Source organism: Gossypium hirsutum, chromosome A02 (assembly GCF_007990345.1).
Source record: "Gossypium hirsutum isolate 1008001.06 chromosome A02, Gossypium_hirsutum_v2.1, whole genome shotgun sequence".
In the NCBI taxonomy this organism is placed as follows: domain Eukaryota; kingdom Viridiplantae; phylum Streptophyta; class Magnoliopsida; order Malvales; family Malvaceae; genus Gossypium; species Gossypium hirsutum.
Window position 1 is genome coordinate 936 of NC_053425.1, and position 25,471 is coordinate 26,406.

The following is a 25,471-nucleotide window of genomic DNA, read 5'->3' on the forward strand; positions in this document are numbered from 1 at the left end:
TGTGGTCTTAGTTGAACTTTAAGCATTATATCCATAAAAGAAATATGGGTATCAGGTTAAACTGGCAACTAATCCCCATTCATCTCAAGTTTTAGGGCATTAAAGAATTAATTTAAGCCATGGGAGAGTGCATAAGAACACTAAAATTGAAAAGAAAAGATATTGGGATAAGAACATTACCATGCAATACGATGAAGGGAATAGCGTGTCTATTTGGGATAAGAATCAATGTAATAGAGAATATGAATAATAAAGTAGTTGACTGTAAAAGAGACGCCATGGCTGGTGAAATCTTGCAGAACCAGAATTTCTTTCTTTCCCAAAGCATCCAACAAGAACAACCACACCGACATCCATAGATTTGAAAAGACGAACCGAAACAATATTTCCTAGGGCTGAAAACCCAAAATCTATGGATGAAGCAAGTGATTCCAATATCACAATAAAAAAAATTAAAAATAAAAAGCAGAAACGATTGAGAAGGAAGAGATGAAAACGGATTAGAGAGGAAAATTTTGAAGAGAAAGAGATGGTGAAGAAATGGGAAGGAAGGGGATTTGAAAAGACAGATGAAAACGGGCAGAAGGAATCTTCTCCTGCCAACGGTAACTATTTCTATTTAATACACTCATTTAATAAAGTGATAATTGAGTTATTTACTTTTCAAAATTTCATTTAATACACTTTTATATTCTCAATGTCTAAATATATTTATTTTTAAAATAATACTATTTATTATATCAAATATATAAAGAATTAAAAAATATAATTAAGATCTGGTAGTTTAATGATATTAAATGTGGTGACTAACAAAAAGAAACTTAAAATTTGAGATGGTTCTTGGACATTTCAAACTAAGAAATGTTAATTTTTTTATTACCCATATATTTTTAATATAACTATTTTAAACTTTTCTAGTAATTCATAAATAATTTTATTGTAAGAAAAATTAATAAAATATATATCTAAAAATATAAAGGAGAATATAAATTTACTATTTATAAATTTTAAATTGAAATATATTATTTGATTGATGATTAGAGTTATCTACGCATTAAATTAGATCAGACTTCATAAATAGCCCATATATGTAGGTATAATTAAGCTCTGTAAGTCTATATTGAGTCTGGAATTCTGGGTATTTCAGTTCTATTAATTTTATTTTATTTAATATATCAGTCAAAAAAATAATAAAAGTATGGCAGCTTATACTACCATGGACGAAATGAGCATATCAATGAGATTGCATTTATGGATTGAGAGAAACTATAAAATATAAGTAAAGGAGGCAGAAAACGTAAAAAGTTTTAGATAGAATGAAATAATTACGTGTCTTCTATAACTTCTAATGAACACAATATCAATGAGAAACCTCCAAATAAAATTTACAATCCAAGGAATATAAATAATCACAAAGTAAACCTGTGACTCAGAAGGCTGTACCTTCTGAACATAATTCATGAAATACTTCAGTCTCTAACAAGAGCCCCACCTAATCCCTGGCTTATTCCATAAACTGATATCACCTTAAATACAAAACTCTAATGTATTTCCATTGCAAACATCTTAAGCCAATAGATTGGACTCCAAAAACAATATAACAACCTTCTAGATTCATTATCTTCTTCCACAGCCTTCTAAGAGGCTTTAACATCTCCTTCCTCTATAACTACACCATTAATCCTAGTCTTAGTTTCTTCGATATCAAAATTTACATTTTAATTTATAAATCACAATTTCTTAAAATAAAGGTTCTTTTAAGTTCTATAAAACTAAGAATAAAATGAAAAAATTTCCTTTACAATTTTTCTAGTTCACCCTTCTAATATCCCTTTAAACAATTTAATAATCTTATAAATGTGCTAATTGATTGTAACCAATGAGCATGTCTGAAAATTGCTTATTGAAAAAGAACAAAGTTTATGCCTGATTAAGGGTTGTTCCTGGATGTCGGAATACAACAAATTACTAAATTTGCAAGGAGCAAGATACAAACTCCATGCTATTGTCATTTATCCATATTAATAACTTCAATTCAATTGGAAAAGCCCCAAAAAATTTGAGATTCCAAATTCAAGCTCATATAATGAATGACTCTGATAATAGCTATTGATATAATATTTGATGTTTATACATTATGTTAGATAGAAAGAAAGAAAGAAACTTGTATAGGTGCTCTCTTCTACTGATGAAAGTTGGAAAAGTGTGGGCCATTAAACCAAGTTGCCAACTTCACAAACAAGTAAAGCCTCATAGTATAGCAAGATATTGCCATCAATCTTTTTGTACTAATAAACCTCTTGGTTGATAGAAAATATTATTCACATTCATGAGGACCGATTTTCATTATTCCGTTCTGCATCATCTTCTAGATCATCCTCATCTTCATTGGGAATGTCTTCGCTGTAATCATCTAATCTTCTAGATCATCCTCATCTTCATTGGGAATGTCTTCACTGTAATCATCTAATGAACCAACAGGAAAAACGATGTCACCTTAAGAAATTTAATGGATTTAGTTCAATCAACGTGGACGAGGCAAAGTTATAGCATTGCGTATGATATGCACAAAGCTCAAAACATTAGGCGCATTCAATGTTCTACCTTGGTTGAAAGCAAATGATCAATTATCTATCCCATTAAACTATATTGGAGAGCACCAGCACCATATTAAACACGAGAAGCAAAAGGTATTCCTAGATTCATGTATACTCTAGGTTTGACTGCATCACAATGAAGATTAACAAAAAGCTGCTAAGTACCGTATAAAGGGACAAGGCATCAAAACTGAGTGGGACAAGGTAAATAGAAAACTCTTTACCCTTTTGAGGCAATGAAGAAGGAGTATCCCTGGAGTCCGATGCATTATCAAGAACATAAGGAAGATCTAGTAATTCCAAAAAAGATACAATCTGAGGATTACGGGGAGAACCTACAAAAGGTGAGAAAATTTTAATAATTAAAAAAGAAATCGAGCAAAAACAAATTGCAAAAGTCATGATTATTCTAGTTGCAAATCAAAATAAAAAAGAACGCATTCACTAACCAACAATTAATTGAGCTAAAAGAAGATAAAACATTAAGGATAGTGTTTCATAACCACAGTGACAGTAATATTGAGATGCCTATGGTATAAATATGCAAACATATATGGTTTCTTAAATCCAAAAGATAGAACCATTAATGGAGATACTATTAGCACCTCAAAGAAGGAAAAGCATCAAAATATCACCATATTATTTACCAGAAAAAGTAAGAATCAAAGGGTTTGTGAGGTGGAGCTGTTTGAGAAAATTCACAAGGTTTGGCTCCTCTGTCTTCCATCCTGCTCTTAACCCATTGACGACAATCTTGCATGTCGAGCTTTGTTCTCCAACCTATTAGAACAGCAGTTGTCAGCTCACAAGTTCTTGTAGAGTAATAGTACTTGCAAAAATAGAAAATTGCACATTTTCAAATAAAACATTAGTCCACCCCACCCAAGAGAAAGAGAGAGTGAGATAAGTGGCATGGTCAAAACAAAAATGTCATATATACGCACACCCAACGTCTCCACGTCGGAAGGTCAAAGGAAAGACACAGTTCAATTTCCGTGTTATTGCCAGCCATTCTTCATCGTACTGAACCTCATAAGGTCCTAGATCAGATCAATATCAACAACCTAAAAGATCAGAGAAAGCCAGAATTCATTTATTAGCTTCCAGCAAAGACCAAAAGAAAGAACCTAAATGAAATGGTCAGAACATATGACAGATACCTGGAAGAACTTGCGCCCTGGAAGGCATTTATCGAGTGCAAGAAATTTTGTCACTCGACCACCCTCTTCATGTTCAACAAGAGCGGTGAATTTGCAGTGCAAGTGAGCTGAAAACCAATACGATGGTCTGAGTTTTTTGAGCAGCTGAGCAGCAGGTTTGCTTCCAAGAGTTCCTTGCTGGATCTAGGAAATATGTGTCAACCAACAAGCAACCAGGAATGGTCAACAAGAAAACTGAAGACGCTTGATATGAACATTTTCATTCTATCACATATGTCCATTTCCACCAATTGAATATAATTACCTCACCTTTGAAATGTTTTTTTGCAGCAAACAAGTTGTTGCCAGTTTCCATAATCAGTGATGCTGAGCGGCCAATCGTGTGAAAGGAAAATATCAATCAGTTTCTCTAGGTGCATGAGCTTGTGAACATCGTACTCCCGAACATGATACACAGACCTGATAGTATTGTCATTATAAGGTGGCCTTTCATGGTGTCCTGCTCAAGGAAAAGCTAATTCATTTCAGTTTCAAAGTTTCGACTGTCCACCCTAAATAAGAATCAATATAACATATCTGACACTTGCTTGCAGTAAATATACAATCACCATTAAAAGAACTTCAGAATAAACATAGAATAGACAAGTAAAAGAACTTCATACCCAACCTAAACAATAATTAGGCGCATTGTAAATTCCGGAAAGTCCATTGATACGGATATTGCCAAACTTCACAACCACAGCATACCCCAAGAAGTATATATTAGGTGCTGCCCATCCCCCATAATACCTAAAGTTTACACATTTCAATAGCAGAAGGTAAAATTCAAGGCCTTTTCATAAAAGAATCAGAATCCCCAAGCTAGAACATATGAAGAAAAGGGGGTGACTTACAATTCCCATAAATAATTAGAAGCTTCATTATTTCCACCGATAAAAATCGTGGGAATTGGGGCAACCTCCTGACCCAAATAGTATATCCAGAATGACTTCATCTCCCTATATTTTGTGGCCACATTAAGGCTATCCATATCTTTTCCATTCCTGACTGCCTAAGTTGCAAAAGAAAAAAAATTAAGTTCATATAAAAAATGGGTATTTGGAAAGTGACAAAATTTCGTATAAAAACAACAAATTGGAGAAAGTGAGAGTGTGAGAGAAAGAACCTGGAAATCACCATAACAAAGGAGGAGGTCAATTTTGATGTTGCGAGTGTTTTCGATGTATTTAATGGTGTCGTAGACCTTGTCGAGATCTCCATGCATGCACCCTTCCACTGCTATCTTCATCGTTTTGAATTGGGCACAATACTGTGGTAGGGTTTGAGAAAAACTTAAAACCTTATGTTTTTTTCTTAATGACTTTATCCTCTAAAGGTGAAAACAAAAAACCATGACAAAAACACACTGAAAATAGAAGTAAAAAGAAGCATATATCTGAAACTAAAACAATAATGAAAAGGGCGACGTCATTAACAATAAAAGAGCCATGGCCGGATGGAAAGACAGGAGAACAGATACCGAAAGAAAATATCTGTTAAATTAAAAAAATGGAGACAATGAGACGAAATGAGACAATGTTTTCAAAAATTCCAATACCATAAGCGGTTTCAACTTCTATTTATTATAAATTTTGCACCTGCAAAAGAGATAGAAAGGAATCCATGAATGTATACACAGGGCAAGAACGATACTAACTAAAAACAGTTATTTATGGACAGGAGGAGTACTACATATCCCAGGAAGCAGTTTTTTATCCACGAGACCAGTAGGCTATCTGGACTGTCACATTAGAAAGAAAGACAGGTGAAAAAGTTTAAAGCATTATCTTAAGTGAGATAAAAGGGAAAGGAAAGAAGAGACTTTACTAAAACTAAATAAAATGGCAAAGACAAAGAAAAGTACAAGTGATGATTCATACCTGAAATCAGTCACCGATGAAGCAGAGAAATTCAAAAAATCACAAAAACCAGAAACGGCAGAGAAAACCTAGTGTAGCGTCTTTCTGTGCACCCAAAACTAGAAAAAAATGAGAGCAAGAAATTCAAAACAGACAAGAGAGAGAGAGAGGGAGTCGGCGAATAAATGGGGTGCTATGGATAGAAGAGATAGATTTGGGGATTCAAAACTGACCTTTGATCGGAGGTAAGACGCCGGAAGGTGTTGATGGCGCGGCAGTGTCTGGGGTTTGTTACGAAAGGACAAGAAAGGAAGGGAAAGAGAATAAAGAAAACGAAAGAGCGAATTAACAGAGATCAAAGAATGGAAAAACAACAGAGAAAAAAAGGGGAAATAAATAAAGGAAAATAAATTTGAAGAGCTGGATGAATAGGTGAAGAAATGGGGAAGCTATGAAGGGAAGAGAGAGAACATAATTTTCTAAATCCCCATGTGACAACGGTAACATTTATGGTAATTAATACCTTCTTTAAATTGCTTTTTTTTTTTTGAGAAATTAAAGACAGAAGATAAAGAGACTTGAGGAAAAAAAAGTGGGGAATCGGGATATTCCCAGAATGGGATATACCCAAGCCGGGATATACCAATACGGGATAAAAACGAACCGGGATATCCCTGGAATGGGATATCCCAGGCCGGAATAAGTATGACAGGTTGGCCGGTCCAGACGAGAAAAAATAGCTGAACCGGCCACTAAAACCCATAAACCGGAAGCCAAATATTGAGAACCGGAATAAGAAAAGACAGGATCTCCGGGGAATATCTTATTCCGAGTCGGAATATGACAGAGATAAAGCCGGAACAGAATAAGAAAGAAAATTAACAGCCGGTAAAGGAAAAAAGACGTTAGAAAAAAATTAAGGGGAAATCGGAGAGAATAAAGGGATCAACTGAAAGACATGTATTTTTTCAATATTTCCGTAAGAGAACAAAATTTTCGAAATTAAAAACATTTAAGTCTCCTGTTTGGCTTCCGGGAAAATGCAGGATGAGCAGAATTTGCCAACTCACAGGTGAATCAGGAATTATTTAAAAAGAACAAGGACTAATGTCAAGTTTGATACAAATTTTCCTCGATTTTTCCTCGATCAGAGAAACCAAACAGAATAAAAAGAGATGAAGAAAAAACAAGATTTTTCTAAAGAATCAAATTTATACCTTAAAAGAAAGACTAGCACTACCTCAACTCACTCATTCGGAAGAAGCTACCACTGATTCATGAATTCAAACCTTTTCTTTTCCTTTTTCGAGAGAGAAAGAAGCTAATGACAATGGATCTTGATTTAACAGAGGGTTTATAACATAACTATATTATAATATTTTTATTTTATTTTCATCCGGAAAATAAAATATTTAAAGGGGTAGAGTAATTGGTTTCGTAAATTTTAGGGGAGGGAACGGGCCTACCGGACGTACATAAAACTAATCAAAAGAGTAGGTAATAAAGGAGAAAGGAACGTTAGAAATAAAGGAAAAGTAGGAGAGAATATGGGAATAAGCTGGTCATTTCGCCACACGCCGGGTACAATTTCAGAATTAGTGTACTTTTCATTTTATTCAATTCAGTCCCAACCTGCTTTTTCTTGATACAAATACATATCTCGTGTCAAATTTTACAAGATGATTTGTGACGTATGTACATGGTAAAGGGTGTGTCAAATAAGGGAGTATCCTTACCAAAAATAAATTAATCTTGGATACATAATGGGTTTCATTTTAGACCATAAAAATTTATTACTGACCAATAAAATAAGCTTTCATCTTTCCATCGGGATTAGTGTTATTTCAAACGAATTATTTTTTCCAAAATATGTTGAGACCTCTATATTGAAAATAAGGTGATTTAATTCCTGATCACATACCCATAAATTTTCATTTAGAAGGATTGACCATCTCAGAAATATGCAAAAGGAAATGAAGACATAAAGAAAGAAATGCAGTTCCCTTTTCATGAATGTCAAGACAATGAGAGAATAGTGAAAGATATAACAAACCTGGTTGGTGTAACTGATACCCATGTTTGCCCAAGCACGCACATAGTTTGGCTTCAAATCTAGTGCCTAAAGATCCAGACATAGACCAAAAGACTAAATTCAATAGTGCTGAAATTATGGCCACCACAGGCAAAGGGAAGTTTATCATCAAATAATTTTAAATGGACAATCTCAGTAACAGAGGCTAAACAAATCAAACTGCATATGCAAGATCTGAATGCATTAAAAAAGGCATTTTGAAAGAGATGATCAAGTGTATATGTAAATTGAGGAAGTGCATAATCAAATCATCTAAATTAACCAATAGCTTCAACAAATCAAATAACTAATTACATGGAGCTTAAAAGAAGAGCTAGTTTGTTTTCTAAGGTCCAACTAGGTGCAACATGTTATGTGGAGAATCTTTTTACCAGCCTAAGGTTACAAAGATGGAGCAAGTAAATAATTCAACCCTATAAGAGAGCTGTATAACACACCAATGGATCACTATACCATTGAAAGATAAGAAAGAAGAGAAATAGAGGAAAAAATGATTGACATGTTGGGTTATCACATGTTTTGCATTTCTTTATGCTATCCTTTCAATTGATTAAGCGCAAGCCAAGTCCTAGCCACACTTTTTTGTATAGAAGCGAAAAAGCCCCCTTGATTCAAGAAGCACAAATTTACATATTCACCTTAATTTACTCAAAAAAGTGCTTTTTTTACATCTTGCACCTCAAATGCTTCAGGTAGTTGCAGCACCCTTGCCAACATTTCCAAAATGTAATGTTAGGAATCTTAAGGAAAATTATATCCTGTCACCGTATGTAAAACTCTAAGTCCAACATATAATCATTGCAGTCATGGAAATCATATGCAAAAATACACTCTTGTAATCACAGCATTCACAACATAAGCAAACTATCCCACAGTAGCATTAGAGGAAGCGGCTTACACTCAAACCAAGATTGCAATATCAAGGCATTGTTCCAAAAGACAAAAACCAACCAAAAAAACAAAGAATTATACCCTAGTGTACTTACATCAGCATAATACAAAGAATTAGCAAGCTCCGGCGGCGCAAGAGTACCATACTTTGGGTGATGACGTAACCATCCATACAGATACTTTATAGCAGCAGTCTGTTCCAATTCTGAACTTTTCAAACAGTATTATTTGTTTGACACTCCAAAATTTTAATCTCACCTTGATTAAAGGGATAAGCATTCACGAACCATTTGTATGACTCACACCAAGAGCAAGAAGTACTTCCAGATTGGTAGGATCGGCCTCCTGAGCACACATCATTGCTGCAATAGCCTGTACAGAGATATCTAATCAGTGAACTACATTTTTTCTACAAAGTCAAATATATGGACCCCAGTAAAAACCACATAAAACTGCAGATGCATTAATCAAGAATAACAGAAGTATAAAAAGGTCTTGCATCATCCATGTAAGTCTCAAGATAATGACAAGCAGACACATTAATCATCCAAAACAATTTGCAATAAATGTGAAACATTACACTTCATAGGCTTGATATAGACATAGTTTAAGATGGAACCTTATCCATTCAAATTAATTTCAATTAGGCCAAAAAGGTTTTGACATGGTTCAAGAATAAATAGAAGCGGATGATAAGTGAAATGTAATGCACTACTAGTTCATGTGACAACAAACAATAATAGGTTAGATGCAGAACATTAGCAGCCAGGCAAAGACTGCGGCCTTAGATCTGCTACTCTGACTGAAGCCTCAGGCCACTAAGATAAACGTAATACCAATCATATTGCAAACTTCAATGTTTAAACGAAAAATAGCTCCTTCTATCCCTTTCCAGTAGAAGTTTTCATATACAAGAAATGAACATTGCATGGTACACCACCATGGCTATATCAAGCCAGCAAATAAAACACAAAATGTAGCGGTACAAGATAATAGATCCTTTGTGTTCAAAAGGTTTTCTTGCTTGCTTAATCAATAGGTTGTTCTGTTTCCTAAGATATGATGGTATTCACAGGGCATTAGACAAGATTAAAAATGATTTAGATTTACGTAGAATAGAAAGGTAAATGGTCAACCTTGCCAGGCAAAGAATCATAATCAAAGATGCTGAACAGATGGCTGAACTAGACAAGCAGTCACATCTCTTAATAGAAATTCTTGTAGTATTAAAGAACACAAAAACAATGTCTTTTGGTGTAAGAATACACATGAACTATCCAACTCTGACAAACTAGGGCAAAGTGGATTACCTGCTGGTCATCATCATTTTCAGCATGGGTTATTCCTAGCAATCTCCAACCTTCAGCTTTCTCAGGACTTTTCATAACTTCAGCCTCTAGGGCAAGCACTGCTTCACTCAAAAGTCCTTTCCTGAATAGCTCTTGACCTTCTTTTAAAGGATTTTGATGACCAACATATGGATTCATATCAGAAAATACATAGACACCCCTTGAAGCGTCCGACCGCTGAGGAACCTACAAGTTTTCACAACCGAAACATTCATGTAGAATTAAAAGAGGTTATAAAGTGAACTTCTTCAAGGCTACCAGACTTACGCATCATATGAATTTTCCCAGTTATCAGACATGCTTATCCCAAAGCCCCCTCACCAACTTGACGACCAAATTCTTCTGCCCGTCATCAACATGCAACTTTGAGAATTCATTGACCCATTGATCATCGCCAGACTCTTGTTGCAATCTTTCAGCACCAAATTCATTGGCCCAATGGTCAGGTCCACGGAAAACCTATTAACCATCAAGACAAGAACATTTAATGAAATGAAGAAAATTAGAATATTTCAAATAAGAATAAGAGCTTCGCACGGTTTAAGAGTCTCAAAATAATACATAACACGCAGAATCATTAGTCACACTTTGTATCCTGAATAAACAAATCAAAAGACCCTAGTTGCTCTCATACAGTAGTAAACTCCTCAGCCCATTGATCAGGTTGAAAAAAACCAAAGAACCACCAACCAGAGTAGCAGATTCTGTATAATAAGAATATTTATACAAATTACAATGTTTTTAGCTGGTTTAATACCAAACAGAGATATACAATTACAAGAATCAACAGTGACAGTTTATCTTCTAACTTATTATAATCAATAAGCTCTCACTGCTCAATTTAGTAGCAAACTCCATGACCCATTGGTTTGGCCCATAGAAATACTAATAACCACCAAAAGGGTGAGTAGCATATTTTAAAAATAACAAATACAGATAATCTCATATAAGATTTACAGGTTTAGTTGATTTAAAAGTTCAACTGAAGATGTAATAATACAGAATCATTAGTCATTCACACTTTATTTGCTAAATCAACTGAAGATGTAATAATACAGAATACTCAGGAATGTGTCAAAGCTAAGAATCAATCATAATAGTAGGACGAAAACTAAGTGTTTGAATTGATTGCAAAGTTATACTTTTTTCAAGGAACACTTCCTTGCGAATGTCAAATATCCAGTATGCCCTCGAGTTTCAGCAGATGGCCAAGCCATGATTCTCGGAGAACTTGCATTGTCCCCCACACTTGCTTCACTTGAAGGCGGCCTCCTCTTGTGTGGAGAGCATGCAATGGAATTCCCATCATTGACCTTCGAGTGATCCATTTTCCATTCACAGATTTCATACATGCGGAGCAGTATTTCAAAGGTCCATATATCTCTGCATATTACAAGCAAAGCTCATGATGCTTTAAAAGAAAAACTGCTTGAACAAGATAGGATAACTTGTTTCTAATATGTTACCTATAAAGTCAGATCTCAGAGTTTCACATGAACGTTGCACTTGCTCCATGCACGGTGAGAAGGAACACAGAGTTCCATCTTGTTTCAACATGTTTCAACCTGAAGGAATGGCTAGCCAAGGTTGTGGTAGGTCCAGAAATACGGAGTCAGCCAACCCAGAAAACTGATCGGGAAATCCCTCACCCTGAATATCTCGGACTCCCATAGTGACTAAAGTGCTTATTCCAGTCCTCTCGAAGTCATAAAACATTCCTTCTTTTGCGAACCAACACAGAAGAATCAAAGAAAAATAAACAACCATCCTTGGATCTTTCAATTATCAGTTACACAAACAAAAACCATATAATGGGATAAAATATGCATCAGAAATGAGTCCTACGCACGGTTCCATAAAACTGAGATAATTTCGAGACTACGAAGCATGACAGCAACAGAATGTCGTATTTCAAAGAATACATCTACCTGAACAGACTTCTTAAATCTACCTAGAATTCAAGCTCAACCTAAGCAGTTTCTAAAATCATATTTCATAACAATCTTTGAAACCAAAATTTCATAACACTAATGAAACTAATAAAGATCAGTAAACTGAGACAATTAGAGACAATGAAGTATCACAGAACCAAAATATTACTATCATGATGTGCTTAGATCCAGATAAAATTAGGCCTATTTTTCCATACTTTTGTTTTGCTTAAGTCTTGATAGTTTTATGTGTTTTTGCAGTTTAATAATAACCCAATATTTTTCTTCAAAAAAAAACCCTAAACCAACGTAGGGATATCCTTCGAATGGGATATAACCAAGCTGAAATATCCCCAAACCAGGATATCTCTGAAATGGGATATCCCTGCCTGGAATAAAAGTGACAGGTAGTCCGATCCAGAAGCATAAAAAATCTAAACAGGACATTAAAACAACTGATCCGAGCAGTGAAAACTCTGATCCAGGACGAAATATGAAGGGATATGACAGGGATATTCATGGTTGGAATAAGAAGAAAAATCCAATATAAAAGGACGATTAAAAAAAAATCTGTACCGAATTCAAGCTAAGCCCATTAACCCCCAGCCCCAATAATATTCTGCTGAGCAAGAAATAAAAAGATAGAGCTGACAAAAACTCGCTGAAAATAAATGTAGAAAGGCAAAGACAAAATTAGGTAAACCCAAAACAATTCATTAGTTTAACAGATTATTAATTGAAAGCTTCAAAACTTGGTTATTCGACGTGATTTCTCCAAAACTCCTGAAGAGGTCTTTTCCTGAACTAGAATAATCCTAAACTGGCCTATCACATGCCGAACGTTGTAACATCATCAAAACTGAGTGGGACAAGGTAAATAGAAAACTCTTTACCCTTTTGAGGCAATGAAGCAGGAGTATCCCTGGAGTCCAATGCATTATCAAGAACATAAGGAAGATCTAACAATTTCAAGAAAGATACAGTCTGAGGATTACGGAGAGAACCTACACAAGGTGAGAAAATTTTAAAAATTTTAATAATTAAATACCAAGCCGGGATATGACAGGGATATTCATGGTTGGAATAAGAAGAAAAATCCAATATAAAAGGACGATTAAAAAAAAATCTGTACCGAATTCAAGCTAAGCCCATTAACCCCCAGCCCCAATAATATTCTGCTGAGCAAGAAATAAAAAGATAGAGCTGACAAAAACTCGCTGAAAATAAATGTAGAAAGGCAAAGACAAAATCAGCTTTATGATATATTATATTTATCTGAGTGTTCTGTATTATATATTTAAAATAATTAGGTAAACCCAAAACAATTCATTAGTTTAACAGATTATTAATTGAAAGCTTCAAAACTTGGTTATTCGACGTGATTTCTCCAAAACTCCTGAAGAGGTCTTTTCCTGAACTAGAATAATCCTAAACTGGCCTATCACATCCCGAACGTTGTAACATCATCAAAACTGAGTGGGACAAGGTAAATAGAAAACTCTTTACCCTTTTGAGGCAATGAAGCAGGAGTATCCCTGGAGTCCAATGCATTATCAAGAACATAAGGAAGATCTAACAATTTCAAGAAAGATACAGTCTGAGGATTACGGAGAGAACCTACACAAGGTGAGAAAATTTTAAAAATTTTAATAATTAAAAAGGAAATCAAGCAAAAGCAAATTGCAAAAGTCATGATTATTCTAGTAGCAAAACTAAATAAAAAAGAATGCATTCGCTAACCAACAATTAATTGAGCTAAAAGAAGATAAAAAATGAAGGATAGCATTTTGTAAAGACTGTGACAGTAATATCGAGATGCCTAATCATGATAGTGATAAGTGGCATAAATATGCAAACATATATGGTGAGTTCCTTAAATCCAAAAGATAGAACCATTAATGGAGATACTTTTAGCACCTCAAAGAATGAAAAGCATCAAAATATCACCATATTATTTACCAGGAAAAGTAGCGTTTGAAACTGAATCACAGGGTTTGTGAGGTGGAGCTGTTTGAGAAAAGTCACAAGGTTTGGCTCCTCTGTCTTCCATCCTGCTCTTAACCCATTGACGACAACCTTGCATGTCAAGCTGTGTTCTCCTACATATTAGAACAGCAGTTGTCGGCTCACTAGTTCTTGCAGAGTAATAGTACTTGCAAAAATAGAAAATTGCACATAACTTAAGTCCGACACAAAACTAGAATATAAGAAAGTGAAGTTGAAATAAAACTGACACTAGCATAAGGATACTTCTTTACTTTTCACTCGCTCTCCCAAAATGGAAAACCTAAGGCTTTGCTTGGTTGCAGAAATCTAAAAGAAAATAGCAAACAGGACCATGTTTCCAACAAAGCACATCATTATTTTCATTTGACACTAGTATCCCTTGAATGCAAAAATGGAGATTAACCCATTAAGATCATAGGGTACTTAAAAAATGCCAGGCTACCTATTTTTCCTCCACAAGAACTTTCGTGCAATAAAAAAAGCGATGACAACTCTTCTTACTTTGCCAAACTAAAGCCCCGCCATCTTATTATACCAAATTTGTCAAGCAGGAAAATATACCTTCAAACAAGTGAAAAAGCATCTTCTCAGACTAACAAAACAGAACTGTATGAATATTAGTTATGTTATTGATTAGGATATAAGAAACTTTTGATTACCCAGTTAGAAGGTTCAGTATCTTAAGTTCCTTTCGGAAGTAATAATGATCACCAAATGAATAAGCAATACGCCTCTGAAGAGCATCCTTCGCTCCACCACTAGATTTCCTCATAAATCGAAGAAGCAGTCGTTTAATGGGATTCAAGCATAAGAGCCAAGAGTCTATAAAAGATACATGATAACAACAAATATATTATCATTTAGCAACACATAATAATTTCCAAACACGAGTACTTTAACAAATAACTTATATAGAACATAAAATCAGCTGCCAAGAATTTCCATTCAAATACAGTAAATAAAAGGACAACTGCATTATTAATTATAGGCTGATCTGATGAGCTATAAGCTCAACTAGGACGGTCATAACACATAAGTCATACCAGCATGGTTATCTTCTATTCTTGTTCGCTGTTTTATTTGTTTGTTATTATTATTGACTACAGATGCATGTAACTATAACTTCTTCCTAGCAACAGAAAACTGAGAATAGTTGATTCACCACACATGCCAAAAAGGAATGAAAAGTTAAATAGCAAAAATATAGAACCTCATTTAGCTGCAGGCTCTTGGACTCACTAAAGGCTTGCTCCAAGAATCGACCATAGCCTGACAAGGAAAAGGAGTTAAAATGCATCATCAACAACAATAACCAGAAACAAGAGAAAAGAGAAAAGAAAAGTTAGCAACCAAAAACATCTTTTGTTTCTCATGTTTTTGTTGTTTTCATGATTGCAATTTAGTGCTAACCCCTCCATTGCCATGGTGTAGCTGATATGCCTCTTATCACAATTTTAAAGCAATGCACTATCTATTCAACATTCTATTATCATGATAAAAATGGAAGATTTATAACATCATTAAGAAATACATAAATTTAATCCAAAACAAACATACAAAAAGGAAACCATACCTGAGAGTTTGCCCTAAATGATAGACAGACTAAAGATGCTTTAGGGACAGCCAACTTGCTAGCATCAACGCCAGTTGCATCAAAAACAATCGGCAGCTTTGATTTTCTACCATCAGAATATATAACATCCACGGCAGGAAACTTCCTTGCTGCAATTCCGGGACATTCATTTTACTCAGAAATCAGTTGCAATTCAACTAATTTGAACAGATTTTCAAATGATATAGCCTATATGTATATAAAAAGAACAAATCAGTGAATACCTTGCCACCGTGTTGTTTGCGCTCAGACATATCATCAAAATATCCTCTATTCAATTCATCAGCACTGCCCTAAATCAAATTAAAACAATTATTTATATTAAATTTCATGGAAACGATTTTGAAGAACCAAATTCTCGCACACTTTAACAGCTTTCATAGTATCATGCCTCTAATATGCAATAATCAAATCTCCATCTCTAATGCAGCGATTGAAAGATATCTTCATTGAGGAATCAATAAGCAATATCCTTGAAAGACGGAAAACACATTCAATTGAATACACAGATGATGTTGGACTAATATGCAATTTCTGTACCAAAATTTACTCCCCAAAACAAATAATATTCCTCAATTGTGGATTATGTTGTACATAAAATTTAGAAAATATTATCATTATTGATATATTTCCTTCAATTGTGGATTATATTCCTATTATTACACTGTAAAACAAGATAAGAGTAATATATTTAAAAATAGTTAGGAGATAAAATCTTTTAAATATCCTGTAATAAATAAAAAATATCCTGTAACATATTTAAGTGGGAATATTTGTCTTTCGAGCTCCATTTTCGAGCTTCAAATTTTTGTCTTTCTTTTAAGAATCTTATTATTTGTTTTTTTTTTTTTTTTGATTTTACATATAAAAATATCATCATAATAAAATAATTTACTTTGTAAAAGAAAATATTTTTAATTATTACTTAAATGTGCATTTATATACTATATTATTTAATCTATACTATATATAATTACACATTGAACATTTCAACTAAAATTGTGGAGTCTTTGAGATGATGACATGATCAATGTATTTGGTTTTGAGAATACGAGATATGATAAAGCTAATTTAGTATTACAAGAGCTTTAAAATTTATTTAAAATGTCAACTATAAATCAATGTATTTGTACCACATTTACTTTGCTATGGAACATTGTGAATTTGTGGAACGAGTTGGATGAGTAAACAGGGATGCCCGAATGCTTGAATGTCATCATGAATGCTTGTTCAGGCCATGGAACGGTGTTTTCTCCTCTTAGAATGTTTCCCAGAACCTTTTGAGACAACATAAGGTAAAAAATGTACCTGCAATACACATCATAAAATCTCAGGAGGAGGAATTCTTCATTAAGGCAGCAATAAACAGCAAACATCACATACATCAACTTCAAAACATCATACCAAACAATCCACTAGCTGCTAATCCACACCCCCTTGACAGCTTCAATACAGTTACATACAATATCTTTACCTAATCCAAACCAACTAATCAAGTTTTGTTACATACAATATCTCTACCTGATTCAGCTCACCTAATCAAGCTTTAAACATTAGGTCTCTAATTTTAGTTGCGCATCTGTGGACATATTCCTGATTTTGCTAATGCCAACAACATTTTCATTTGTTCAATTTGGAATTGATCTTCCAAAGTTTCAGCTAGCATTCCTGAAAGCTACTTAAACCCTAATCTATCAATGAGTGGCCTTCACCAGTTTTCATCATCAAAATTATCTTAAATTTTAAACATGGTCCACTTAAGTTCTCTTGGAAGTCATAAATTCTTTCATTAACAATTATGAAGCCAGTTGCATTCTTTCTAACTCTTACTTGAACATGAAAAACCCTGGTATCTTCTTTTTTGTTAAGACAACTTTCACTAATAACTGACAACACTCACAAAAGCAAACAAAGGACAAAGACATTTCAGAACCAATATGTAGAATGAAAACGTCAGTAGCACAAGTCAACCAAAACTCGAACACCAAGTAAGAACAGACAGCGCCAGGACATGGAAATACCAATGATCGCACAGAGAACGCAATAAAACAGAACAACCATCACCACCAAGCCATGAAAATACTTCCCTTCAAATGCCAACCTTACCTAATACATCTGCTATCTCATTTCCCTGAAAACATTTGACCAGCTGACTGACCAATTAATGAACCTAATAATTTCAAGGCATGAGGCCACATCCACGTTCATTTCTTAGAATCCATCCTCTTAAATACAATCAGCATCCCTCAAAATTCCAACAAATTCTCATCTATTACCCTTAGCAAGACAGCTAGTGAAAATAAATTAAACAAAAATAAAAAACACAGCCCTTTATATAGACAGCTATTAAGACAAACAAAAGAACCTCTACTCTCTCATTCTAACTTAGAATGTGCTACCCCACAAGTCTCCATGCATTACTTTAGGCCAATAATGGGCTACTTGTCAAAATGCACAAGGACGACGTATCTTCTCCAACTTATTAGGGCAGGGGGTGTTTGCATTTCTATCCATTTTAAGATAAAAACGGAAAAGGTCAAAAGTAGTACCTTTTGAATTGTTAAAAGCCAGACCAAGTTCCAGGTCACGACCAGAATTTGGTCGAGGGAAATTTGTTTTAAGAAACAAATACAAAAAATATATATAAAATGAGCATCACCTGTTGCAAGAATCAAGCCATAGTTCAAGAAGGGAAAAAAAAAAGGCCTGATTTCTAAAAGAACTTTCCAGCGTACAAATAGGCAGTGACTGAATCCGAAGAATTTAAAATCAGAAGTAAAAAGGAAAAAGATCAGCACCTTATCATTTTCAAACACCACGGTAGCTGCAATTTCCTTGTCCTGGTAATTCACATCGAAGTGAAAAGGGAAGGAACATTTACTGTCGAGAATTATTCTAAAAAAAAAAAAGAATTCTTTTTTTCAAAAATAAGAAATTGATGAATAGGAGGAGGAGGAGAAACATAGGCCTGGGCTGACATGGTAGTAGAATCAGAGGGAGCAGCAGCAAGGGCAGCTTCTTTCCAAGCCATAAGGGAAGATGCCAGAGGCAAACGGGTTAAGTGAGAACTCAAAACAAACAATGGGCTCTTCTTTATTTCATCATTCATCTATAAATATAATCACTAACCCTAGTTTGTTGCCTTTTTGCATCGGGTGAAAAATTTATGTAAAATTATATTTAATATAAATTTGTGTAAACCGCACAGTTAGGTCTGAAGCAGGGCAGTGATAAATATAAATTTGTGTATATGTAATATAAATATAAATCAATAACCGCACAGTTAGGTTGAAAGGTACTCGCCACATATGACAAGCTCACTTCCATGCATACCTAGCTAAAGGATAAGCATTGTATAACTTATGAATGTTATAAATAATTACTGACATTCCTCAAGCTTTGGAGGGATAAATATAATGAGCATTCATATGTGCCGATTTACTGATGGTTGAATTAACAATTGGGATACTGGTTTTTTATAAAACATGGCTTATAAGTGTTCCCCTTAAATACTCCCCTCAAACCTCATAACAAGAATGGACCAACCTATCTACTACCACTTACAACTCTCGGCCCATCAAGTGAACTGCCTCCAACCTTCTTGCCACATTCTTATATTGTATCAACAAAACCCTCAATTTAATAAAGTTTAGGTTTTTTTTAAATATTTTTTATTTTATCTTTTACAGCACTAAAGTGATCTGCTTGAACAACAGTTTTTTATAAAACATCTAGGCCAAACAAATCCTAAGCATCCAATTTCAAAACGAACATGTCAGTTGATCCAATATTTCAAGGAGAGAGCAGCAAAATACCAAAAGCTTTTTTGAAGAAACACAATTATTGGTTAAGCAGATGCTTTAAATCAAATTGCTTCTGGGAACTGGGACCAATTCAGAGCAGTAATATAAATAACATCAGGCATGATTCTCTACTTACATACTCCAGACCTCCTAAAGCTGGGAGAAATGCCAAAACACCATTGCCAAGTCTGATAGAAAATAACCAATAGAGAACCGTACAAGAGAATGATTAGGAAATAACAATAAGAAATATGTTTCAAGTTAACCATCAACAAATAATACCAAGAATGTTACGGGCAAAGTTGAAGGAAAAGAAAGTCATCATGATCAAAGTGTAGCAAATTGTAAAGCAGCATTGAACATAGTTTGCAAGCCACATACCATTAAATTATAGAAATTGGTAGTCCAAATATTAGTGCATCTTATAGACTAATTTGAACTCCCAAGGCTATGTTAATCAAAGGAAAAGAATAAACCCAGACAATCAATTCACATATTGATTTTCCTTTTTCAAAGTTGTCATAGTGTATAAATTCTCTAATTCTTATCAATATCAACAAGCATCCCAATTAGACTATTAATATTTTTTTAAAACTAATGTACAGACTTTATGAGAAAACTAAGAAACAGAATGTCACAACTCACAACGAATTAAAAAGACATGTTATTACCATCCAGAAAAACTACCAAATAAACTCTATATGCGTCAAAACTCCCACCGGATTCCTAGAACTAAAATCAAGCCAACACAGATGCAGTAAACAATTTACATACGGATGCTTTTTGTTTAGAAAATTAGTATTCTGCTAAGCAAAGATTTAGAAGAAATAGAAAATAACACAAAAGCTATAATATTAAACAGAGGGAAACAAACAATCCAAAAATAAAGAACATATAGTAGAAGATAAACAAACAAAAAGAAGAACAAGACCGACAACTATAGATCTAAAAGACGGAACGAAAAAGTGATTTCTAAAGCTGAAAACCAAAAACCCTAAGAAAAACCCACTGAAATACTGTGTTCTTCATGAGAAAGAAAACAAGACTTAGTTAACATCTTCTAATGCAACACAATAACCACTCGTAACTACTTTGTAATATAAAACAACCTTTTCAATTAAATTGCATCCCTAATTCCAGCCATGCCATGCATTTAGATATTACCTGAATATTTCAATCAAAATCCATTTCCAAATCATATAAGTACCAGCACACAAACAATTCCAACTAATGATGAGTGATGAGTGAAAGCACCTAGCAGTGTGAAAAGAAAACCAGATATGCATTGATCCATGGACGGATTAATATGCACCACCTTAGCACCAGATAAAATGCAAGACTTTTCACTCTAAATATGACCATGTTCTTCTAGTTAAAATTGATGTTAATTGAGCCCAAAGTCTCTTACTTTCGATTCTATTAGAAAGCACACAACAACGCCATACAAACTGCATTTTTCCTTGAAAAAAGAAAATCAAACAGCAATTGTATAAGGAAAGTGGCCTTAAATATATATTTACTGTAGATTAAATGAAAACAGACAAGTGTTCAAGTAATTGGAAACAGCTATTCCCTGACCTTAAATATATGAAAACTGTAGATTAAAGGATATCAACCTCATTTAACACTCAAGATTAAACTTACCAGTAAACAGAGAGTAGGCTTCCCCTAACATACCTATATCTTGACAATTAGAAAATTACAGCATAACTTTTTCACATTGTCCTAATCAAATTTCCACATCAACCATTAATGATTCGGGAAATTTTGAATTAAACCCAAAACAGCACAAGAAGATATTTCAAAGAATCAAATTCATGCAATAAAAACCGAAGTCATTAACCGAAGTCACTTTTTTTGAGCACCCTCTGAGCATTTGGAGTATGATGTTCCAAAGATCTTCTAAATACATGAAGAAAACTTAAAAGAAAATGAAACATACCATCTCGGGTATATGCTTAAACCAACCATCTCGGGTATATGCTTAAACCAAGTCTGAGTAATATATTACTTAAGTGAAATGTTCTGTCTCGCATGTGAGCTTACAGTTTCAAACATCTGGATCTTCTACAGTTGCAGTGTTTCCAGGCTTCAGTCTCATCTGGGAATGTTGATTCCTGAATTCAATAAATCCCACAGCTAAGAAAGCAATGTGAAACTTGCCTCTCCCCTTTTCAGCTATCTTGGGATTTGGATAGTTGGTCGACCCTGTCAGCAAAATGTTCATAAGGGATTATGAGCTGGTGAAAACATGACACTTTCGGAGAATCCTCCATATTTTCTGGTGCACAACGTCATGGTGGTCGCTATCAACATGATCACCAACTCTCTTAGCGGATGAGATCAAGGGATCAGGGTTTAATGGTCGAACTCCATGGTGATCATTATCAACATGATCACCGACTCTCCCAGCTGGTGAGATCAAGGGATCATGGTTTAATGGTAGAATATGAGATGGGAGCTGAATTAACATGGCCTGATTTCCACCAAGGGAAGAGGGCTGAGAATCCAAACCTTGACGCACATGTTCCATAAATTCATCAGATTCAACATGTTCCCAGATGTTCTTAGATAAAAATTCCAACATCTTATCCAACCTTTCATCATTGGAAATCTCAACCATGCCATCGTTCGTGTTATCATTAGTTTTTCCTGTGGTCACTTCCGAGGCATTGAAACAAGCACCATGTAGTTCATCATGTTGAGCCCAGAATTCACCATGTTTGATCAGAGAATCATCTTGGTTGCAACCATTTGAACTTGACCCACCAATTTCATCTCTAACATAAACAAAACAATCTTTAGTTATGAGCAAAGTGATTGGTTAGACTTCCAAAAATATCCTAAGTGAAAAAAAAAAACCTTTGAAGGAAGCTTAAGCTTACTGGTCGAAGGTCTATATCTAAATGTGGTAAGTTAAACAATGAAGAAATCAATGTAAAACTGGACTCAGAAAGCCTTTTCTTACACAGTGATGCTCTCGCTCTGGATGGCATTATAGGAGAGAGATCATTGAGAAATTGGGAAACAGGAGATTTCTACAATAGAAACAAAGGTTTTACCAAGAAAAACATTATGTGTTCATTTACGTCTCAGATGAAGCAGCGGATTTAAAAAATCACAGAAACTAGAAACGCCAGAGAAAACTTAGGGCTTCTCTCTCACGAAAACTCTCTTCCTACTGTAGCATGTTTTTTTTGGCCTGTTGTTACCCAAAGCTAAAAAAGAATGACAGGAAATAATTGAAAAGAAAGCTAGAGTGAGAGAGAATTGGTGAAGAAATGAGGGAGCTATGAATTGAATAGATATATTTGAGGATTTAAATTTCGAATGATGGGAAGGAAGCTGGTCTGATCGGAGGTAAGACAATATAAAATGAAGTAATTTCCTCATCATCAGCTAGGCAGGATTGTAGTATTGGATGAAAACAATTACTTCTAATCTGATCAATTAGCATTAAAGCAGAACGGGTCATTATCATAGTAGAAATGAATAAAATTCCCTACCCAGACCTTACAGTTGATTTAAGGGATAAAACAATTACTCTTGTGGCCCGCTTAATCCTCCTGTTAATTCATGCCCAACATTCTATGCTCAGACAAAGCTCAAGTGAGATCTATGATCTCGGGAGAAAACTTGGAAATTCTTCTTTTCTTGGTGCATGGCCTGACTCTATAGCATGGAGATGGGGTTAATAAATCTATAACCTCAGGTTCACGAGTGACATCGAAACTAGGGACATGATCTTTCTAAACTGCAACTTCAGTGGTCAATGGTTTCCCTTTTCTCCATGACTGTTGATCTCCACTGGCCCAAACAAAAGCTGAAAATTGCTTCTGAATCCAATATTCCTTCTCAATAATGCTTATATTGGTTCCTTCAGCTGTCTCTTCACTAGAAAGGCTAGCAACTGAGGAAGATGCTCATACTGGTGACCAAATGACATCAAATGGCTGCCTGTGATATACTCCAAAAGTGCAAGTGTCCCCTAGCTTTTCATATTCCTCGTCAGTAGTTGATGGTTTCTCTTTTACTGATGGTTGTGGATCTTCATCAGCTTCCATAGCATATTTAAACCGCATGCCCCTCAAAGACTCCTTCCCAGCAATGCTCATATCTGCACATTCAGCAGCCATTACACAAAAAGAAAAACAACATTTTCCAAAAGCTTCTTAAAATATGAATTACACAAAATCCGAAGCCATTTTTTTTCTGATAAGGTGCTATCCTAGAAGACATGAGATTCTTCAAACAGCTTTGAACCGACATTAAGAAAAACAAGAACACTTACAGATGTAAGGAACACACCCGTTTAACCATAAAACAGAAATGATAAGGCAAAAGACAAAGTTAAGATTCATACTTGAAAATCAGTCTACGATGAAAAAGGAGATTTCGAAAATCACATAAAAACATAAACGACTGAGAAAATTTAGGTTTATCTCTCTCACGAAAACTGTTTCCCTACTGTAGCGTGTATGTGGTTTTTTTTTTTGGCCTCTCGTACCCCAAAACTAAAAAATAGAGTAAAAAGTTGAAGAGAGAGAATCGAGAAACAAATGGGGGATGTTTATTTGGCCTCTGGTAACACGAAGGTAAAAAAGAATGAAAGCAAAAATCTGAAAAGAGAGCGAGAGAGATAGAGAATCAGCAAAGAAAAGGGGAACTCTGGAATGAAATAATGGGGAAGGAAGGGGATTTGAGAAGACTGAGGACAACGGGCATCTTCTTCTCGGAAGATTTTTTAAATCTCCTACGTATATTTAAGGCTTTTAAAATTACACTTTTACACGCTCTATTTATGACTTGACATGTAGAAAAATTTCTATTTCTCTACAAATTTGTTGGCCTTTGTTTTATGTATTTTATACTTAATATGTAAATTTTCAATATATGTCAGTGATGACTCTGGTTATGGTCTGTGTTTGCTCTGGCGACATTTTCAACTCGATTGGCTTCATATTCGGCTTGGCTTTCGTTGAAAAGTACCGAATCATACTCCCAAGCATCTTGTCTCCCTAAATTTATAGTAGTTGAGTAGATAAGGATGAACTGTGTTTTATTTCATTTAAAATAAACTAGCTGACACTTACTGCTGGGATAACACTTGCTGACAGCAGAAATTATAGAGAGAGAGTGTAGAAAATTCACTTGAGATTGTAGAGAGAGATACCTTGGGTTAATATGAATGGCCGATGTCCTAAAAAGAGAAACCTTTAGAGAAAATATTGTTACTAAACAGACCTGGTAATATTGTACACGACACAAGAAAAATAGCTAAAATACAATATTACACAAGCACAGAAACAGACCTGGCAATTAGTATTCTGCTAAGCAAAGATTTAAAAGAAATAGATAATAACACAAAAGCTATAATATTAAACAGAGGGAAACAAACAATCCAAAAAGAAAGAAAATATAGTAGAAGATAAACAAACAAAAATGAAGAACAAGACCGACATCTATAGATCTGAAAGACGGAACGAAACAGTATTTCTAAAGCAGAAAACCAAAAACCCTAAGAAAAATCCACTGAAATACAAGTAAAAAAGCATGGAGGTGAAACTAAAAAAGAGATTGATACCTGAAATGAGTCTCCGTTGAAGCAGCGAATTTCAAAAATCACAAAAACCAGAAACGCCAGAGAAAACCTAGGGTTTCTCATTCACAAAACTCTCTTCCTACTCTAGCGTGTGTTTTTGGCCTGTGGATACCCAAAGCTAAAAAAGAATGACAGGAAAACGTTGAAAAGAGACCGAGAGTGAGAGAGAATTTTCGAAGAAATGGGGGGCAATGGATTGGATAGATATATTTGAGGATTTAAATTTCGAATAATGGGAAGGAAGCTGGCCTGATCGGATATAAGACGCTGGAAAGTGTGTGGAGGAAGCGGCAGCGCTTTGTTAGAAAGGACAATAAAGGAGGAAGAGAAAAAAAGAAGAAAAATACTAGAAAAGAGGAGAGAATAAAGGGAGAACCGAACGTGAGAGAGATGAATGAAGAAAGAGTTTTTATATCATTTATTTTGAAAACGGTTTGAATTTTATTTTTTTTTCGAAAAAATATCGGACTGGATACTAAAATAACTAAATAAACAGTTTATACACAAAACAGAATAAAACCCATAGTAA

The 25,471-nt window shown here is 34.6% G+C and overlaps 2 protein-coding genes and 1 long non-coding RNA gene across 14 annotated transcripts; all 3 read right to left on the minus strand.

The window, feature by feature from the left end:
* Positions 1-2,084: 2,084 nt before the first annotated feature.
* On the minus strand, positions 2,085-11,362 carry LOC121213759 (lariat debranching enzyme). 10 transcript variants are annotated; one of them, XM_041086800.1, is made up of 16 exons: positions 11,130-11,362; positions 10,255-10,446; positions 9,949-10,173; positions 8,926-9,010; positions 8,734-8,843; positions 7,709-7,774; positions 4,923-5,066; positions 4,651-4,808; positions 4,425-4,546; positions 4,067-4,256; positions 3,758-3,934; positions 3,542-3,661; positions 3,245-3,377; positions 2,822-2,932; positions 2,605-2,723; positions 2,085-2,466 (listed from the first exon to the last, which is right to left on the minus strand). In XM_041086800.1, exons 3-11 carry the CDS (start codon positions 10,123-10,125, stop codon positions 3,808-3,810), a joined length of 1,179 nt encoding a protein of 392 aa, XP_040942734.1. In that variant the 5' UTR covers positions 10,126-10,173; positions 10,255-10,446; positions 11,130-11,362; the 3' UTR covers positions 2,085-2,466; positions 2,605-2,723; positions 2,822-2,932; positions 3,245-3,377; positions 3,542-3,661; positions 3,758-3,807. The 10 variants fall into 10 exon arrangements, with proteins under 10 accessions (XP_040942734.1, XP_040942726.1, XP_040942719.1 ...); XM_041086792.1 differs by having other exon boundaries at positions 2,085-2,413; positions 3,758-3,940; XM_041086785.1 differs by having other exon boundaries at positions 3,758-3,940.
* Positions 5,142-6,866, minus strand: LOC121213774 (uncharacterized). The gene is made up of 4 exons (XR_005909194.1): positions 5,889-6,866; positions 5,677-5,774; positions 5,489-5,537; positions 5,142-5,394 (listed from the first exon to the last, which is right to left on the minus strand). It is a non-coding gene; the product is annotated as an uncharacterized lncRNA (long non-coding RNA).
* LOC107936968 (uncharacterized) lies at positions 10,953-25,353 on the minus strand. Of its 3 annotated transcripts, none has more exons than XM_041086823.1 (14): positions 24,925-25,353; positions 22,309-23,457; positions 21,387-22,120; positions 16,671-16,845; positions 15,762-15,830; positions 15,499-15,647; positions 15,136-15,194; positions 14,585-14,747; positions 14,427-14,486; positions 13,878-14,017; positions 13,425-13,535; positions 12,812-12,922; positions 11,454-11,705; positions 10,953-11,370 (listed from the first exon to the last, which is right to left on the minus strand). In XM_041086823.1, the coding sequence occupies exons 8-13, from the start codon at positions 14,695-14,697 to the stop codon at positions 11,548-11,550; spliced, it is 693 nt and encodes a 230-aa protein (XP_040942757.1). In that variant the 5' UTR covers positions 14,698-14,747; positions 15,136-15,194; positions 15,499-15,647; positions 15,762-15,830; positions 16,671-16,845; positions 21,387-22,120; positions 22,309-23,457; positions 24,925-25,353; the 3' UTR covers positions 10,953-11,370; positions 11,454-11,547. The 3 variants fall into 3 exon arrangements, with proteins under 3 accessions (XP_040942757.1, XP_040942756.1, XP_040942758.1); XM_041086822.1 differs by having other exon boundaries at positions 11,454-11,708; XM_041086824.1 differs by lacking the exon at positions 14,427-14,486 and having other exon boundaries at positions 11,454-11,708; positions 14,585-14,683.
* Positions 25,354-25,471: the final 118 nt, after the last annotated feature.